The sequence below is a fragment of the Dromiciops gliroides genome, chromosome 2 (assembly GCF_019393635.1).
Source record: "Dromiciops gliroides isolate mDroGli1 chromosome 2, mDroGli1.pri, whole genome shotgun sequence".
NCBI lineage: Eukaryota > Metazoa > Chordata > Mammalia > Microbiotheria > Microbiotheriidae > Dromiciops > Dromiciops gliroides.
This window is the reverse complement of record NC_057862.1, coordinates 443,639,555-443,660,495: the sequence shown is the minus strand read 5'-3', so window position 1 is coordinate 443,660,495 and position 20,941 is coordinate 443,639,555. Positions and strand designations below refer to the sequence as shown.

At 39.6% G+C, this 20,941-nt stretch overlaps 1 protein-coding gene across 2 annotated transcripts in view; it reads left to right on the top strand.

Moving 5' to 3' along the window:
• Positions 1-20,941, top strand: part of CDH4 (cadherin 4) — a 1,225,586-nt gene that overhangs the window by 961,154 nt on the left and 243,491 nt on the right. For both annotated transcript variants that reach the window (XM_043984728.1, XM_043984729.1), the window contains exon 5: positions 4,965-5,120. In XM_043984728.1, the coding sequence (XP_043840663.1) occupies positions 4,965-5,120 (156 nt within the window). The remainder of the gene's footprint in view (positions 1-4,964; positions 5,121-20,941) is intronic.

Here is a 20,941-nt window from a genome sequence, read left to right as displayed (position 1 = left end):
TTAATTGAAATAAATTATGAAATAACAGAAAGAAAGATGAATTTTAATTCAGAGGACAGAATTAAAATCTCAGCCTTTCCACTTGCCATCTGCGTGACCTTGAACAAGTCATTAAGCTGGGCCCAAATTTTCTCATCTATAAAATAAAGAGATTAGGCTTGATAGACTCTGAACTCTCTTCCATCTCTAGATTTATGATCCTATGATCTATGAAATCCTGGAGTGGGGTGATGAGGTTGGTGACAGTAACATTGGAAGGGAGGCAGCCAACCTCAGATCTCTGACATTTGTCATTATGTTACCTTTTCTTTTCAATAGAGTTTGATCTAATCCATTTTCTGGGCACCATAGACCACGTGGAGTAGGGTTTTTTCCCTTATCTGAACAAAAAAGACTTTGCAGGTATTTCTTTATCAGCACTAATGAAAAATATGTATAGAAATCCATATATATAGAAGAAAGTGAACCCCAGTGAAGTGAAAGACTGAACCTGCTGTGAATGGAAGGTATGTATTCCTTCTATGTTTCCTGAAAGGATCACATTGTACTTTACGCATGTGTTTCAGTATATTTCCTGGATGTTATTCAGTTTGCTCATCCAGGCTTTTTTTTTCCCCTTGAATATTGATGGCCTAAAATGGCTGCATTTTCTTCCTGTAGGAGAGGACACCACACAGTGACCTTCAGTGTGGCACCGAGAGGTGTAATTAAGACTTAATTCCAGTCATTTCTAGTGATAACCAACACTATTAGCAAGGTGACCATGAATGAAGGCAGGAGGCAGAGAACCAAGGGTAAATTCAATAATAACAGAAGGCAACAGGCTGGCTCTCACTGTGATGATCTGGAAGGCATTCGAAAGCTCCTCCTCATGAGGCCAAATTTGCAGGTGTGATTTAGGCATGTGACTGCTGTATACTTGGGTGGAATACGTAGGATCATGCCTGTGCCAGTGAAAAACACAGCAGGACCCAGAGGCGGAATAAAGGCCCTGGAGGGAAGAGAAAGAAGAGGGAGCTGTGTACAAGGCATATTGAAGCCTTCCCCCAAACAGTCCTACCTCTGGTGGCGGAAGGGTATAATAGCTATGAATTTTATCATGTTAGCATTTCTGACAAGGTATTTAGAAGAGCTAAACAGACAAATGGATTGGAAAATTATATTATTATTCATACTAGCCTGGTTGTGGTGGTGAAAAGATTATGTGATGATAGTGAAAAGGAAAAGGCCAGATGAGGCTGAGAAGAAAATATGGAGCATACTATGTGGTGGCATATTAATATTCCTGAATTTTTCCCTCATTGTGTCATCATTGTAGGCTATTCCCATACATCTTTTTGTTATTATTATTATTTGCTCTTACTTTTATATATTTACTTTGCATATTTAAAAAGAACAAAAGTATAACTATTTCCCTCCAATACTTTGGGTGAATACTCATTCCTCTACCATGTTAGTCTCTGGGGAGAGTGGGCTCAAACTTCTGATATAGCAATGGCCCTATCAAGTTCAAATTTGAATATGACATCATTGTCAGATGAATCTTTATCTTAGCTAACACTGAGCTGCATCCCAAAGTTCATTCCCAGAAGTCTCTTTTGCTCCTTCAGGCATGGATACTGGGCTGGCTTCAAAACTCAAATGCTGGGACACAAAATATTGGGATGCCTAAAGGCTTGCTTTCCTAGCCCTTTTTGAAACTCACTACTTTGGAGTATTCATTGTCTTCACCTAAATAAAGTTTAAAAAAACACAGAAGAAAATTATTGAGGCCAATTTCACTGAGCCATATATCAACCTTACAGAGAAAAGATCCAAGGCTTCTCCCCTTATGGCATTGCCTTTAATGGGATGCCATCAGTGAAGGAGTCACACCAAGAGAGAATTGCTAAGGAGCTCACAAGTATCTTTGTAGACCCAAAGGCATGGACTTATATCCTTCTGAGGTGAACAATGATGAGTTTATGCTCCATATCTAGCTGAGAGTTGACTAGTTGTACTGAATTTATTCATTCTTCTCCTTAATCCTCCCAGGAGGGGGTGTCTGATAGTGAGCATCAATATGATGACACCAACCATTCCTAGTATTCCTTTAATCTTAAAAGTCAGCTCCTGTGACTGGTTAAAATCTGTCTGTAAATGCCCTATGATAATAAAGTCTAATCAGACAGTTTGTCACTTGGGTGGAAAAAAAGTCACAGGAAAAGAATGTAACTTTGGGCAAGTCTCCTTCTTTGGGACTCAGTTTCTTTTATTGTAAAATGGAAGGGAGGGGCAAGAGAATCCCTAAGGACTGGTCTGCTTTTATATGATGGGTATTGCATCATTAGATCCCATCCAAGTGGCACAATGGATAGAGGGCCAGGCCTGGAGTTAGGAAGACTCATCTTCCTGAGTTCAAATCTGGCCTCAGATACTTCCTAGCTGTGTGGCTCTGGGCAAGTCATTGAACCCTGTTTGACTCAGTTTCCTCATCTGTAAAATGAGCTAGAGAAGAAAATGGTAAACCACCCCTGTATCTTTGTCAAGAAAACCCCACATGGGGTCATGAAGAATTGGACATGACTGAAAATGACTGAACACCAAAAATCCCTTCCAGTACTACCATTCTATATTCTAAGGTCCTTTCCTACTGCATTCTGTGTGTTATGTTCTGAGGTTCATCCTACTTCTGAGATTCTGTAACTACATTGAGATGATTTGGTGAGAGGCTATTTCAGCAGTAGTGGTTATTCTGGTGGGGGGGTTGGGGCCTACCATATAACCTACCTTGTGTTTTCTCTCAGAAAATTGCCTCCAATATATTAAAATAAAAACTTCTTTAAACTTCTAATTAGATAATTTCCTTCAGATTTAAAGGGTTTTTTATTTTTCCATTGAGTAAATCTGTCCTGAATTTGTTTTCTTGCATATGTTTGCAAAATTTGTATAATTCTTAAGGGACCATTCCTTTCAAAATATCTTTTTGAAAACATGTCATCAGTTAAATTTAACCCCCTGTAACTTGTGTATGAGGCAAGGCTCCTGTGCATTGTGGGCAAGGTCAGGCATTAGGGGCTTTTCTCTGTCAAGACCTGCCTCAGGGATCTAAATGCTAGTTTAGTACATGCTATGATTTGACAGTGAGTTGCAGTTTTATTGTTTGCCCTTGTATCAAAAGTGGTGTGGCTCTAGGCCTGATTTAATAAAATTGAAGAACTATATATATATATATATATATATATATATATATATATATATATATATATATATATATATAGTGGGAAGAGAACTGGATTTAGAATCAGATGGCCTGGATGCAAATCTCAGTTCTACTACTTATTGCCTGTATGACTTTAGGCAAGTTACTTCCACCCCCACCATTGGCCCTTGCCCATAGAAGCAGCTAGTTGATGCAGTGGATAGGGTACAGGGCCTGGAGTGAAGAAGACCAGAATTCAAATATGGCTCCAGACACTTACCAGCTATGTGACCCCGGGCAAGTCAACTAATCCCTGTCTGCCTCAGTTTCCTCAGCTGTAAAATGGAGACAATAGTAGCACCTACCTCCTGGATTGTTTAGAGCAAAGCTTCTTAACCTTTGGGTCACAACCTATTGTGCAGTCACATAACTGAATGGGAGGGTCATGAAAAATTTGACAATAGTAAAAGGTTATATATATACATATATATGTATATAATCTATTTCATATACCTGTACACCCAGGGTCACATAAAAATTTCTTGGGTGAGAAGGGGTCACAAGTGGAAAAAGTTTAAGAAGCCCTGCTTTTGAGGATCAAATGATATAATATTTATAAAGCACTATGCAAACTTTAAAGCACTGTATAATTGCTAGATATTATTTTTAATAAATATTAATATAATTATAAATATTGTTATTATTATTTAAATATCTTTTATTATCTTTTATCACCTCCCCAACTAATCTGTAAGCTCTTGAAGTATGGGATCAGCATGCCTTATACTCTGTATTTCTCATAGTATAAAAGGCTGGGCCTAATAGAGTCCCTTCTATAAGAATTTATTTTTTGATTGATTAATGGTTGCTTTACCCTGGTATCTTCAGAGTAAACTGTAAATGAAAATCTTAGCTGACATTGCTGCTAAGATAATAATTTTAGATGCCACCTCACACCTATCAAATTGGCTGACATGACAGAAAAAGAAAATGACAAATGCTGGAGGGAATGTGGAAAAATAGGTTCACTAAGGCATTGTTGCTGGAATTGTGAACTGGTCCGACCATTCTGGAGAACAATTTAGAACTGTTCCCAAAGGGCTATAAAACTGTGCATACCCCTTGGCCCATTAATACTGCTACTTGGTTTGTACCCCCAAAGAGATATGAGAAAGGATACATACATACAAAAATATTTATAGCAGCTGTTTTTGTGGTGCAAAGAATTGGAAACTGAGGTGATCCCCATTAACTGAGGAATGACTGAACAACTTGTAGTATATGCTTGTGCTATTAGAAATGATGAAGGAGATAGATGCGGAAAAACCTTGAAAGTCTTGTATGAGCTGATGCTAAGTGAAGTGAGCAGAACTAGGAGAACACTGTACATAGTAACAGCAATAATGTACCGATAATCAGCTGTGAAAGACTTAGCTACTCTGATCAATACAATGATCCACAACAATTCCAAAGGATTCATGGTGAAAAATGCTATACATCTCCAGAGAGAGAATTGCTAGACTCTGAGTACAAACTGAAACATATTTTTTCACTTTATTTCAATTGTTGTGGGGGTTTTTTGCAACATAGTTTTTTTTTTTGCATGACTTCATATGTATAATGAATGTGTGTCAAATTTCTTGCAGCCTCTATGGACAGGGGAGAGATAGAAGGAGCAAGAGAATTTTGAATTGAAAATAAAAATAAATTATTTTTTTAAAAAAGATGCTGCTTCCTGTCTCATTCCCACGTTTACATCTTCCTGTTTACTTTTATCTTTCAGATTCGATCTGACAAAGATAATGATATTCCCATCCGATACAGCATTACTGGAGTTGGGGCTGACCAACCACCCATGGAAGTCTTCAGTATTGACTCTATGTCAGGTCGGATGTATGTAACTAGACCCATGGATAGAGAAGAACGGGCCTCCTACCATGTAAGCATATGACAAGCTATGATAAAAAGCAATGTGGCATAGGAATTGGGAAAGTTGGTTTCTAATTTCACCTCTGCTGCTGTCCCACAGTTTGACCCTGAACAAGTCTTTTCCTTATTCAGAACTCAGTTTTCTCATAAAGGAGTTGGACTAATGGTCTCTAAAATTACTGCCAGCTCTAGCTTCCAGCCTTTCTATGATTCTTGCCTCATCTTTGATCGAGAGAGACCATGTACCTCATCAATCATTCCTTGTATCCTTACATTCTGATTAAATCCCTTTCTCTAAAGCTGTAAATCCATTGTCTTTCTCCATTTTCTCCCATTCCTAGATATTCATCCTATAGCCTTTTCATTTCCTCTTAAATGTCTCTTTGACAGCAGAAAAGTCATCTCTGAAAGGAAATCTACAATGTGTTCAGTCTCAGAGATTATTCCCTGGAACAGTTGAAGGGGATTTTTTTTAAAAAGTCCCTCAGGGCCTTTGTTTAAAGGGGCAGATGGATGCTTTACCATGGAGTGTGACCTTCTAGCAAAATCAAAAGACCACTGGCCTTGAGATCCAACTATGTCTCATTGATTAACTTCTAGATCTTAGATGTGACTTTCCCTCTATAGGCCTCAGTTTCCTTATTTGTAAAGTAAGAGGATTGGATGGTTTTCTCTCTAATATCATTTTCACCTCTATTGTTTTGAGGCAACTACCTTAACTTTTAGAGGAGATTAAATTCTGAGTCATCAGCACTGCCAATGCCATATTAATCATCTGACTTAACCTTGCTTCCACCATATGGTGCTGAACAGAAGATCCCTCCAGCCCCCTGTCATGCTGGGTCTGAGGATGCAGTGATTCTCTTTAGTGATCCCAGTGTGTGATGGGTTTCTGGACTGTGCATCATGATGTAGTGGAGACAGAGACTGCCTTTTAAAACACCTATGTCTTTTGTTAGCATTGTCAGAGCCTAGGTGTAAAAGGGGAGCTCAGGTTATTGACAGCACACGTTCCAGCCCCTTACATTATAGCAAATCTCATGAGCCTCCCAGGCTTGACTGTTCTTTTCCCATAGCTCAGGAATCTGACTTTCTGCTTATCCTACTCAAGTACCTAGCTCAGAGATCTCCAGGGCTCCAAGATCAATATTTCAGATCTTAGGGGTCAAGTAGGAAGGGGAAGACTGACAGCAAATCAGATTCAATTCTGGAAAATCATGAAGATGGATGGACAGGGAGGATACAGAGTTGGTCAGCAATTTAGAGATACTAGAACTAACACTCCACAATCCAAAGCTCAGAGGAGATAATTTTATGATTTTTAAAAAGGCCATAGCATTCTGCACATTGCAGAGTAAATTTATAAAAGTCATGCCTTTGAGAGATTGTATAGTTTGAAAAAATAGGTAAATTCATGGATAGTAGAGCTATATTGAGTTCTTAAGTAAGTGAAGGGACAATGTCACAAGAAATAGCTATGCTTTCCTCCAGGGGCAGCTAAGTGGCTCAGTGGATAGAGCATTGGCTCTGGAGTCAGGAGGACATGAGTTCAAGTCCAGCTTCAGACACTTAATACTTAACAGCTATTTGACCCTGGGCAAGTCACTTTCCCCAGATTGCCTGAAACATCCAAGGCCATCTCCAGTCATCCTAGCTCCCAGAGAAGAGAGTGAAGCTGGTGACTTTGCACAGCCCTTCCTCACTTAAATCCAATTCATTGCAAGCCATGACATCTGTCATGGTCCTCTTCAAAAACAAAGGACAAGCAACAACAATAATAACATTGTCCTCCAAATAGTACCTCATTATCACCATAAGAGACAAAAGTACCCCATAATATAAGGGACCGTGAAATGGACATAGTCTGCCATTTCTTATTGTTGTGTTTTAATGAGATGGGTATTTTTGTCCTTTTCATATGAGTGGATTGAATCTCTAGCAGCTCCATCTTCTCAGGTAGCAGTGCTGCATGAAAAGACATTTGGAACTCCCTTGGGGAAATCTCTCTCACCCCTTAATCTAGTATATGACTCTTAAGAAAAGTTAATTTTGGGGGCAGCTAGGTGGGGCAGTGGATAAAGCACCAGCCCTGAATTCAAGAGGACCTGAGTTCAAATCCAATTTCAGATACTTGACACTTACTAGTTGTGTGACTCTGGGCAAGTCACTTAACCCTCATTGCCTGCCAAAAAAAAAAGAAAAAACAAAGACAAAGATTTTTAAAAAGAAAAGAAAAGAAAAAGAAAAAAAGGGAAAAAGTTAATTTCATGACCAATGGCATTAGTTTCCTACATGTTGGGGGAAAGTTTTAAGTTGTTCCTCTTTTGCCCCATCAGGCTAGGTCTTCCCATTTCTAGACTGAAGCAACAAGTTATCCTCAGTCTGTCCATCAACAAATGTTTGCAAAACGCTTACCATGTGACAACTACTGTGCTATATACTACTGATACAAAGACAAAGATGAAAAAACATCCCTGCCCTCTAGGAACTTACATTCTATCAAAATAGACAACATATGCCAAACTTAAAAAAAAAAGTCTGTTGCCAGCAATAGAAAAGAGGTCAGAAATAGGGTAATGATTGTGAGTGGAGAAAAGGTGACAGGTGTAGGGAAGATTTAGTTAGCAAGAAATGGCAATATTCTACAAATTACTGGCTATGTAGGGTGATAGAGGAAAAAGAATCTAGGATGACTATGAGATTGTGAACCTGGGTGACTAAAAGGATGGTGGTGCCTCTGACAGAAAATGGGAAATTTGGAAAGGGGGGTGGAGGAAGTTTGAGAAGAAAAATATGGTTTAGACGCATTGAGTTTGAAATGCCTATGGAAATATGTTCAAAGGGCATTTGGTGATATGAGGCTGAAGCTCTAGAGAGATTAGGGCCAGTGGGATTCATCAGTATGAAGAGTTGGTGATATGACATGCTAATTGACCCATGGGAGCTGGCTGGGAAGAGAGAGACAGAGACAGAGACATAGACATAGAAAGACAGAGATAGACAGAAGGTGAGGAGAGAGGACAGACAGTGACCCAAAGTTGTGGTGTCAGGAGCCTCAGTAAAAGGCCAGGTCACCTCAATGTTTCTGGGAGCTGCATTTAGGCATCCTAATAGCCATTGAAAGTGAGAATTAAATGTCAACAGAGACAAGGGGTCACTTGTGCCAACATGGTTACCACTCATTCCATCACCAAGGCACACAGTCAGTGAGCTCCGTTATCCCCTTAACCATACTGAAACTGCTGGTGAATGGTCCACTGAGGGGGTGGGAAGGGGTAGAAAAGGAAATAGATTATCTTTTTAGCAAGATGGAAAAAGAGATTTCCCCTGCGTCCTGGAGTATCTGAAAGAAAATTATTTTATACTCTTTGAACAAGAAAGATTATTTTGTACACTGGGCCAAGGAAAATGTGAAGAAAAATGATTTAGAAATGGGGGTACTTGAGATACAACATATGTGTTGTTTCAGCACTGGCAGGATTATTTCAGGTCTGGTCACTGCAACTAAAGAGCTGAGATGGCAGGCTGCAGGCAGGAAAACTGTGGTACCCTTTGGCAAAATATAGTAGCATGGTATTCAAACAATCTGTTCTCTTCTATAGGTATGGTGTCTCTATTGCCCTCTTTACTCAATGTTGGGTTTCTCTTATCCTTGAATATATATAAACACACATATACATATTTTAATATAGAATTATAGGTGTAAATACAGCTATAGATGGATATATGTTAATGTTTGTGTATTTCTTTCTATATGGATAGAGACTGTGTTATTTTATTTAAATAGTGAAATTCCACACAAGAAAACTCCAGCTATCAATTCAGATTGTCACCTTCTCTACAATTTATGGTATTAGAGAGACATACAATCAATATGTATAAGCAGGAGCCCTCAAATCCCTCTCCCTCCTTCCTTCCCTCTCTTCTTCTCTCTGTCTCTCTCCCCATATGTCTCTGTCATTGTGTCTCTGTTTTTTCTCTGTCTCTCTGTCTCTGTCTGTCTGTCTCTCTCTCTCTCTCTCTCTCTCTCACACACACACACACACACACACACACACGCACATACACACACACACACACACACACACACACACACACACAGAGCAACTCCATTTTAAGTTTCTGAGCAATCAATGTCCTCTCAGAGGGGTACTCTATAAGCCCTGAGGGTGGTATTTTAGTCTTTGGGGCTGAAAAGTTTGGGAAATGGTTGAGCTGATGAGGCCTTTGAGGTAAGGTTATTCGTGGACAGGTTGCCAGAAATTCAAGCAATCCCAGGTTTGGAATGTTTCTATGAGGTGATCACTAGAAGGTTCTCCCATTTCATTCTATTTTTTTAAATTTTTTCCATATCATTCTACAAGAAATGCTGCCACCTTTCTGATAGAGGGCCTGAATATATGGCTGGCTATTGATCCTCTTCTCTCCTGTGTGTGCAGAAAGAGAAACTGATCCATTTAATTGCCTTTCTCCAGCATAAAAAAAAAATCTCTCGTTAATACAACCCCCCAAAAGAGGAAGGTAGCATAGTATGGTACAGTGGAATGAAAACTGGCTCTGAAGTCAGAGGACCTGAATTCAAATCCTACCTCCAATGCTTACTATTTGTGTGACCTTGGATAAGTCAGCTTAACCTTTCTGAGTGTCAGTTTCTTCATCTGTAAAATGAACAAGTAGGCTTAGATGGCATCTGTGATCCCAGACGACTGCCATCCTCCAGAGCTCCTTTTCTCCTCAACCCTCTCCCCCTCACCACCAGTCTAAAACTGAGCTTCTTTCAATATCCTAAAGATGCCTGTACACAAGTCCTGTCATCACATGCCATGATTTCCTTGCAAAGCTTCCCTTTGCATAATTAGTCAGATCGCCTCAGGTTCAGCATTTTTACAGCACTTTCCTTTTTAACTGTCCACACAGGGAGGCCATTTGCCTGATTAAATTCACCTTTTCAAGATGAGACAGATTAATTTTTAATTATTGTGGTAGCTCTGAGAAAGGAATCTTTCATCAACCTGAAAAGTCCCTCTTGTTCTCTTCTCTCTTAGAGACCTTGGCTTCAGGGCTTACATCATCCCGCTCTTTGATTTCTTGCTGAAATGTTACTCCTGTCAGATGTGTGTCTCAGTTTTTTTAAAAATCATGTCTCATAACTTTTTGGAAGTGGCAGTTGTTAGCATGGATCACCTCCCCTGTACTCAGCAAGCCTAGGCCACTCCTGAGTAGCTACTACTATTTCAGATAATAATTCTCTCTGAAACTTCAGTCCTTTCTTCCTGAAAACTCACTTTCCCTGAAGCTTCAAGAGCTTTTCAGCTGATAGAAAATCTCTTTTTAAAATCAGAGTTGTTCATCACACTTAGACTCAAGATTCTATTTTGATTGGCTTATCTTAGCAGCTTTTAAAATGTACACGATTGGCTTTCATATTCAGGCAAAGCTGCCTCCAAAATTCATGTCGATGCAGCTACATAAGCTGAGCTGAAGAAATGGAAGTTAGACCTAAAGGTCTCTCTTTGCTGAGTCTATAATAACTCAGCTAGGCATACCTGACTCAGCAATTAGCACAGTTCCTGGCACAGAGTAGGCCCTTAATAAATGGTTACTGACTAACCGATTAGCTCATCTGTCTAAGGACTGAAATTCATTTAGGACAATTCAAAACCCATGGAAATATTAGCACATTATGAATGAATTTTTGAGTGAAAGAATAAAAAAGTGCTCATTATGTGCCAAACACTGTGCTAGATACTGGTGATACAAATATAAAAGTAAAAATGGTCCCTGCCTTCGGGGAACGCATATTCTAACAGAGAGAGACAACATATCTAGGGGGATGGTACAATTATCTCTGACTTGTATGAAGCAGAATAAACAAAACGTGTTAAAGGGCACTTGGAAGGCACTCATGGCATTGATCATTTAGAAAGAAAAAGTCAGCAAAATGTGTAGGATAAGGCCCAGTCAAGCTTTTTAAGGTTAGTAAAACTTTCCATCTTGCCTTTCAGCATAGCTATCCCAATAATGGGCTGCTCTCTCATTATTGCTGAGTACCCCTTGCCTGATTCCTATAGGTTTCAGCTTAGGCCTATCTTTCCTGGGGCATCCCTGAATTCCAAAGTCATCCTTCTATCCTGTCTCTCAAGACCTGCAGCTGGCTGTCAAGAGAAAGGATCTGACAAATATTCATCCACACTGGGGTGTTAATGACTGATAACAGCCTAATATGTTACGCTTCCAATGGGGTAGTTGTATTTTAGCAAGAGAAAATGTCCAAAGAAAGGAAACTTTCATTGTGGTCTGTGTGACAGATAGAGAAAGGTAAAGGGGACCTTTCTGTCAAATCATGGTACATAAGCAACTTCCTGCTCTACCTTACTCAGACAAGCAGACCTTCTAACAAGTACTTGATAGTGTAGTTGATTTTCGTCCTCTCCTTCTGCCCATGCAGATGAATTACACTGGTACCTTTTCACTGTCTTCCCACCATAAAGATGTAGTCCCAGGAAGCAGAATTAATTATAAGCTCCCTGTCAGAGAAGAAGGGCCCACTGCTGATAACTATCCAAATGATAAAGCAAGCACAATTCATCCAGCACACTGCAATGGCAGGAGACAAGGTTTGAGGAGTAGAGTTGGGAGTGACAATGAGAAAGAAGGGGCCCATCTTCTTTGCAATGTCCCATCACCATTAATTGCAGAGGTAGGGCAATGAAATCAGGAGCCATTGCATTAGTAATACTTAGCATTTAAAGTTCACATGGGGCTTTACATACTTTATTTCACTTGAAGTAGTTACTACAAGTATTGCTATTCCCATTTTACAGACGAGGAAGCTGAGGCTCCTGGAGATTCAATGACCTGTCTATGGTCACATAACTAGTGAGTGGCAAAGCTGGGATTTAACCCCACATTTTCTTGACTCTAATCCAGCTTTCTAGCCATTGAGCCACATTGTCTCCTGTTAATGTTGTCCATGGTTCATCTTCCATCTACTGTTCATTTTAAAAAAGACCAACATCATCATTTTCATTTGGAGTCCCATCCAAGCATCCACTGATGCAAACTCAGTTAATAACTGTGACCATTAGTGCATTTATACCATTAACATAAGCAAAGTACCTTTGCATCAAGAAATGATGGGGGAAGAAAAAGAAGGCAATGAAGAAAAGAAAGAAAGAAGAAATCAACCCAGAGACAAGAGAGCCCTGTCAAATTCTGGTTTGTGCTCATTCGTGAATTCTCAGCATGTACATCTACTCTCCCTTAGCCTGTTTATTTTTCTCCCAAGCAAAGTTGGGGGGCAATTAGCTTCCTGACTTTATTTTGTTGGCACTTCGACATGCCCAGGATAGATAACAGAAAGCACTGCTCCCATATGCTGGCCACATTGGTGATCTGAAAGTCTGAACACTTAAGGGCTGTCAGTTATGTCTATTGTCAGATAGGAGCTACCGTTTGTGAGGGCTTGCAGAATGCAAACCCTGGACACATTCTTGGGAGAAATTCAGGCACAGCTGGAACCTGTCTTTCCCTTTTCATTCCTTTTCTGAAAAAGCATCTTGTATTCAAGAGCAAATCAGATTTTGGTAGGCCTACTCAGAAGTCCATGTTGGAATTCCATCCAAATCCATTGAAAATTAGATGCTGTCTTTTCTAATTGGCTTTAACACCTCTCTCTTTATGCATGGGACTCTTGCTAAAATGAACACATGTTGCCAAAGGAAGAGTTCCTGGGAATATCTCAATTCTGATATGCCTCCTCCATGTTTTTTAAAGTTTAAGGAGTAATATAAACAGTCAAGTGACAGGAAGAAATAGAGAAGACCTGAGTCCTGGGGAAGGTTGGATGGCCTGTCCAAAGTCATACAATAGTCAGTATCAGAGCCAAGACCATACATCAAGTCTTTTAAATTCCAGAGTAAGGCTCCTTCTACCATAGAATGATCAAGCAGCAAAGAATATGATTCCAATTTAAATATCACTACTGACTTTAGCTAAATTAAATTAAATTAAATTCAGGAAACATTTATTGTCTACTATGTTTGGCACTGTGCAACACACTGTAGAAAGTCTATTTAGGGAATGGGGTATGGTGCAACATAGAAATAAACAATAATAATACAAAGTAAATTGATATGAGAACAAAAGGAAGGTGCAGATGAAACACTGTCAGGAAATTTGAAAAGGAAGTCAAGTCAATAAGCATTTACTAGCACTTACTAGGTGCTAGGCACTGTGCTAAGTGCTGGAACTACAAAAACAAGCTAAATAGACAGTCTTTACTCTCAAGAAGTTTACATTCTAATGGGAGAACACAAATAAAAGGAAACTAATAGTGGGGTGGGAGAGAAGGCACCCCCTGGGAACTTGGTGATGAAAGCACATAGTTGGGTATACAAATAAGTGAGGGAGGAATGAAGACATAGCTGGCCTGGACATTTTCCTTAAAATAAAAGATCTGGGAAGAGCCAAACAACCACAGGAAATGGCAGGGAGAAAGAGGTGATGGTACTTCCAGTGTGAGAAGTCCCTTTCAGTTGGGGGAGAAGGGAGATCAAGGTAGGTTCCACTTCTCCACATAGATCTCCCAAAAGCATCTCAACTCAACATGTTGAAAACATCCACACCTTCTCCCCTTCCAAATACCTCTGTTTCTATTTGTCTTTCCATTCATCTGTTTACAATCAGGGGTTATTCTGGATCTTCCCCACATGCCCCTTATCCAATCAGTTGCCAAGCCTAATGTACTCTACCTCCACAACATCACTTGCATCTCTCCCCTTCTCACACAGCCATCGCCCTAATTAGTGCTCTCATTACCTGTTAAAGGGATTTTTTACTAGTCTCCGAATTACATTCCCAAATTCTAGTCTCTCCCCTCTTGATTCCATCCTTCATACAGCTACCTAAGTAAGATTCCTAAAACCCAGAGCTAAACAATCATTACTCTCTTGCTCAAGAATCTTCAGTATCTTCCTATTGCCTCTAAGAGAAAATACAATTTCCTTGGTTTCACATTTCAACCTCTTCATATTTTGACTCCAGGGGCAGCTAGGTGGTTCAGTGGATAAAGAACCAGCCCTGGGGTCAGGAGGACCTGAGTTTAAATATCACCTCAGACTTGCTGGTTGTGTGACCCTGGGCAAGTAACTTAACCCCAACTGCCTTAAATATCTGGGGCCATCTCCAGTTGTCATGATGTATATCTTGCACTGGACCTCTTACTTGAAACCTCCTAGTTTTTAGCACTTTCTTCCTCCTTAAGTTATCTTTTTAATTATCAGAGTTTGTGTGTATGTGTGTGTGTGTGTGTGTGTGTGTGTGTGTGTGTGTGTATCTCCCAGGAAAATAAAAGCTCTTTGAGAGGCAGCTGATGTTTTTCATTTCTTTCTTTGTATTCCTAGAATGTGTCAAAGTAGTTTGTACTTGTATTCAGGGGCCATATGAGCTGAGCCTTGAAGGAAAAGAAGGATTTTGATAGGCAGAAATGAGGGGAGAGTAGATTCCTGACATGGGAGCTGATCCCTGCACTAATATACCAAAGCAGGAGTTAGCTGTCAAGCCAGAGGAATCCTTGACAGTGCTGAAAATATAAAGGCCATAATGTGAAATTAGGCTGGAGAGGTAGGTCAGCGACTGATTGTGAAGGGCCTTAAATGTCCAGCCAAGGAACTTGCATTTTATCATATTGGCAATAGGCAGCTGAGGAAAGTTTTGAGTGGTCAAGGTTTTTCACATGGACATGTTTGGGATCACAAAGATCACATTGGAATCTATGAAAAAGATGGATGAGGATGAGAGAGGAGTCTTGAATTACCTCTGTTTTCCCATATGTACAATAGGCCTGATATCCTTTCCTCTCTTGCACAAGGGGAAATTGTACAGACAAAGGCGGCACCAACTAACATGGCGGCTGGAAACATACTCAAGTGCTTTTTACTATCATTGGGCTTTCACCTATACAGAGTTAGAACATGGTAAGGGGCACTAATACTAGACTCTTTAGCCACCTGAGACAGTGTATAGTAGTAGAATGAGCCCTAGATTTCAGTTTGACCACCGGAATTTTAATCCCAGCTCTATTGCTTTATAGCTATGTGGCCTTGGTCAAGGCACTTAGTCTCTATAATATTTAGTTTCCTCATCTGCAAAATGAAGGGGTCAAGCTGGATGGTCTCTAAGATCTCTCCATCCTCTAAACTCTGATTTTACGTAAAATTTCAATCATAGTTTATGACATTGCTTATTTTTAAAGCTATGAAAGGGACCCTGAGAGGTCAGGATCATCACCCACTTAAGAACTCTCATTATTGTTTGAAATCCACTAACTAGCATTCAATTAGAATTGTCCCCTTTCCAAGAAAAACTCATTCTTCTTGAAGTCTCGCTCCCAGGAGACAGACATCACCTCTAGCAACCACATATCTAGTCACAGGAAAGGAATTTTTAATATAACCAAAGCCAAGGCCATAGTGACTGCCATTGGACAGAGGAATTCCATCATGGCTATTCTTTCCAAATACTTCCTCCACTTTTCTGTTTATTCTCTTTGCCTGTCATACAAGCACTTAGGCACCCCCATGTTATATTTGGGAGTGCCAACTAGATGTTTTTGAAACTGGATCACCACTGTATAAACTCTTTGTTGAAATAAGATGGATGGCCCAAATAACCCCTGATTATAAGTATAGACCCAGTGGCCAGCTCATCCTTTCTCTTGTCTTTAAACAGGACTGTTCTTTAATCATTTCTTATGAGGCAGGAATCCAAGTAGTCAAGGGGGTCACCATGAGGAATTGGGCATAAAACACTAAAACTAAGAGATATGGCAGAGTTCCAGTTCTTAGGATGTCTAGAAACCAAACCAAGGATCATAGAATTTAGATATGGAATGGATTTGGGGTATTATCTAGTTTAATTCCTTAATCTTACACATTAAAAACCAAGAAACATCAGGAGTTGGGGTATGGAGCAGAGTCCCAAGAGTTTGCTTAAGAGGAACAAAACAGTGACCCAGTTTCAGGACTAGTTACCAGGCTAGGTCTTAGTCACAAGAAACATGTCAAAATCAATCTATTAATCAGTCAATCAGAATTTATTAAAAACCATGTATTTGTCACTTATTGTACAGCCTGGGGACACAAAGAATGAAACAGTTCCTACTCTCAATTAGCAATTGTTCTAGGGGTTATAAGGTCAGAAGAGGCCCAGCAAACAAGCTGACTAAATGCTGTGGATCCTTATATTTGTCTTTCCAATAGGGTGAATGGTCACCAGGCCCAGGAGAGAGCTAAGCCTGCTGCTGGGACTTAACTGGCCCTGGCTGGAATGTTGAAGGCAGGAAAAGAAGCCAGATGGCTTACCACAGTGAGAACAGAAATACTTTTCACTATAAAAATATTTATTCTTCCTTCAGTTTAAGCAACCCTCCCCCCCCCAAAATAAATTCATAAACAGACAAATCATGAGATGATGGGGGTGATATCTTTTCAGTTTTCTCCCACTTTACCAAAGGGTTATCCATAGTATTCCTTTAAATTCCAGTGGAATTTAAGCTTTTTGAGGGCCAGAGATGTTTCATTCTTATCTTTGAATTCCTAGCACCTATGACAATGCTTTCCATATAGTTAGTAGATACTTAATATACTTCTCTGAATTTTCATATCAAGATGGCTAGAGGCCATCTAAACTAACCTCTTCATTGAGCAAATGAGGAAACTGAAGCCCCAAGAGGTTAGATGCTTTGTCCATGGTCACATAAGTAGTAAGTGATAGAGCAGAATTTGAATCCAGGCCCCGTGATTCAAGATACAGCACTCTTTCTACTCACAATTATTCAAACATAAAATCACCCACCCATTTTGTATTTTCAAATATATCAACTTCCATTCATTCCTTTAGTATTTAATGGATCCATGATTCCTGTGATTTTCATATTCCCTCCCCTGGGGAAGGTCACTATCCCTCAAAACTTCCTTTGTCAGTAGTCTTCATGACTATTTATATGACTTGCTATAGTCACAAAGAGCCTTACCCTGGGGCAAACCTGATGATGAACACTCAGACTGGTCTCCTGCACATAATAGGCGCTGGGGCCATCACCACACCTGTACTCAAAACTTCTCTAATTTAGTCACATATGCATAGCCATTGGCAGGCTGGAGAAGGACATTAGTGGAGGCATTCTCCACTCAGAGTTAAAAAGTGCCCTCTTCGGGGCAGCTAGATGGCGCAGTGGATAGAGCACCAGCCCTGGAGTCAGGAGTACCTGAGTTCAAATCCGACCTCAGACACTTAACACTTACTAGCTGTGTGACCCTGGGCAAGTCACTTAACCCCAATTGCCTCACAAAAAAAAGTGCCCTCTTCATATGAACAATGAAAAATGCTTCCCTAAATATGAGGGATAAAAGAAGAAATTGGCAATATTTTAGTTATTGAAATTTTTTTCCACTTTAACCAACCTGGGTGCCCAGGCCCACAAGCATGGTGAGTGGCAGGATCTGATCAAGGATTACTAGAGAAGTACTCCCAGAAGTTTCAGACAAAAGCAGCAAATTTGATTAGAACTTTTTTTCTGGAGGTGAGGCAGTGTAGAATGGGAAGGCAAACCTGACTGAAGGTTAAATAAATATGTGATTCACATGACGTGTTATCTCTGAACGAAGCCATTTCTGCACCTAAAGATAGAGCAAGAAGCATTCAATACCACGCTAGTTTGAAGATAATAACTTTAATTTTAGTCCAGAATTACTTTTTTGCCCAAAGACAACCTGACCTTTGACATGTAAAGTTATTGACTGGCTCCATCTGACACGATGAAGGATAGCTCTATGGCTCCTGGCTGAGTGGTCCACGAGGGTGAGATGCAGATAGTTCACAGTGACTGGCAAATTGGATGAATGCTGGATGCTTTGGCATCACAACACAGCACTTTAGGCTTCTCCTTAATAGAACTTAGCCTGGGGTTGGACTTTTGCACAATCTCATGTGTTGTACTTACAATTTTCCTAGGAAATCAGTGTTAATTTGGTTTGTTGCACAACACACATGGCTTTCCCCCTCCCTTTTTTCCTCTATTTTTTTGTCAAGTAAGCCTTGAAATTCTTCTTAAAAACACAAATTAAGGGGTAAAATTCCATTCACTGCTGTCTGAAGCAAACCAAAACACTGGAGCCAATATGAATACAATTAGCACTTTCATTTTTTGTTCAGCAGCCATCATGTATAAATGCCTTCCTTTCGGAGGTACATGAAGCAGCAGTAATGAGAGCTTTGCTAAGAGATTGGATAATAGGAAGAATTCACTTGGAACCAGCTGGATGGAGCTCTTCACAGTCAACATGCACCAACTCTCATTCCCTAGACACTCTCTACTTCAAAGTTCTATTCCCCAAAGGCCTTCCTTTCATCTTGGTTTTAACCACTTTTCCAGGGTCATAGAACCATAGCATCCTAGAGTGGGAAATCATCATACAAGGGATTTTAAATGTCTATTTGGACTAGACCATCTCATTCAATTCCCTGTTCATAATTAAGAGATAGTACAGTGTCATGAAAAGACTAGGTTTTGGAAAACTTGGAGTCTAATCCTTGCTCCACTACAAATTAGTTTTATAACCTAGGGGAACCTCTAATGGGCTTCAGTTTTCTCCTTCATAAATGTAGATCTTAGATTAGATCAATAAACCTATCAACAAGCATTTTTTACATATAAATAATTTTATTATTTTCCAGTTACATTTCTTGCATTTTCCTTTTATTGTTTTCCAAAATACATGTAAAAACAAATTTTGAAATCAATTTTTTAAAACTTTGTGTTCCAACTTCTGTTCCTCCCTCCCTTCCCACCCCCACCCACAAGAACTCAAGCAATTCAAAATAAGTTATACATGAGTGGTCATGGAAAATATTACCACATTAGATAGGTTGTGAGAGAAAACAGTTAAAAAACAAAACCTCAGATTAAGGAATTGTCAAAGAAAAAAAATTTTAATGTGTTTCCATCTGTTTTCAGATACCATCAGTTCCTTCTCTGTAGATGGGTTGCAATTTTCATAAGTCCTTCAGGGTTATATTTGATCATTGCCTTGCTGAAAATACTCACATGCTTCCCCGCAGATCATCTTACACTATTGCTGTAATTTTGTATACAGTACATTTCACTCTGCTTCAGTTCATGTAGGTCTTTCCAGGTTTTTCTGATAGTTTCCTGTTCATCATAACCTGTATATAATACCTTAAACTTGACAAAAATTTTTCTTCATAATAGCCCAGCAAAGTAGGTACCATACATTTTGCCATTATGATCAATCATCATAACTATTTCGTTCCATCCTATTCCCTTCCAATGATATTTACTCTATTTTCTATCTTCTTTTACCCTATTCCTCCTCAAAAGTATTTTACTTCTGACTGTTCCCTCCCCCACTCTGCAGTCCCTTTTTTCACCCTTCCCTCCTTATCTTCTTCCCCTCCTACTTTCCTGTATGGTTATATAGATTACTCCTCTCAATTGAATGTGAATGTTATTCCCTCCTTGAGCCCAGTCTGATATGATTAAGGTCTTTGAGCTAATTCTGTGTTCTAAATTTTTCTTCCTCCCTCCCTCCTCAACCCTCCCCATGAAATCAAGCAATTCAATATGTCGTACTTGTGTAGTTATGAAGAACATCTTCACCTTCCTCGAAAGTGTTTTGCATTTTACTGCTCTCTCCCCCAATCTGCCCTTCCCTCCTTCTCCTCTTCTACCCCCCCTCCATCTCCCTCCCTTCCTACTTTCCTTAAGGGCAAAAATATATTACTATACCCACTTGATTATGTATGTTATTCCCTCTTTGAACCAATTCTGATGATATTAAGGTTCACTCACTCCCCCACTCCTTCCCCCTCTTCCCCTCCCCTCCATAAGCCTTTTTCTTGTTTCCTTCATGTGAACTACCTCTCCCCAGACCATCTCTCTCCTTCCCCCTCCCCCAGTCTATTCTTCCTACCCCTCAACCCTATTTTAAAGATGTCATCATGGGTTAGTTAGGTGGCACAGTAAACAAAGCACCAACCCTGGATGTAGGAGGCCCTGAGCCCAAATCCCACACCAAACACAAGACACCCCACCCTGTTTGCCCTATAAAGAACAAAACATAAATGTTTTACAGATATCATACCTTCATATTCAGTTCAGACCTCTGTGTTCTGTGAATTCCTTACTGAGAAAGTTCTTATGAGTTCAAAATATTATCTTCCCATGTAGGAACATAAACAGTTTGATCTTTTAATATTCCTCATGAAGTCTTTTTCCTATTTACTTTTTTATGCTTCTCCAGGGTCTTGTATTTGAAAGTCAAATTTTCTATTCAGTTCAGATCTTTTCATCACAGATGCATAAAAGTCCTCTTTTTCATTGAAGTCCCATTTTTTCCTCTGAATGATTATACTTACTTTTGATGGGTATGTGATTCTTGGCTGTAGTTTCTTTGCCCTCTGGAATATCATATTACATGCCCTCTGGTCCTTTAATGTAGATGCTGCTAGATCTTGTTTTAGCCTTATTGGAGTTCTACAGTATTTGAATTCCTTTTTTCTAGCTGCTTGCAATATTTTCTCCTTGACCTGGGAGCTCTGAAATTTGGCTATAATATTCCTGGAGGTTTTCCTTTCAGAATCTCTTTCAGGAGGTGATTGGTGGATTCTTTCAATTTCTATTTTGCCTTCTGCTTCTAGAATATCAGGTCAATTTTCCCTGACAACTTCTTGGAAGATGCTGTCTAAACTCTTTTTTGGTCATGGTGATTTTCAAATTATTTCTCCTGGATCTATTTTCTAGGTCAGTTG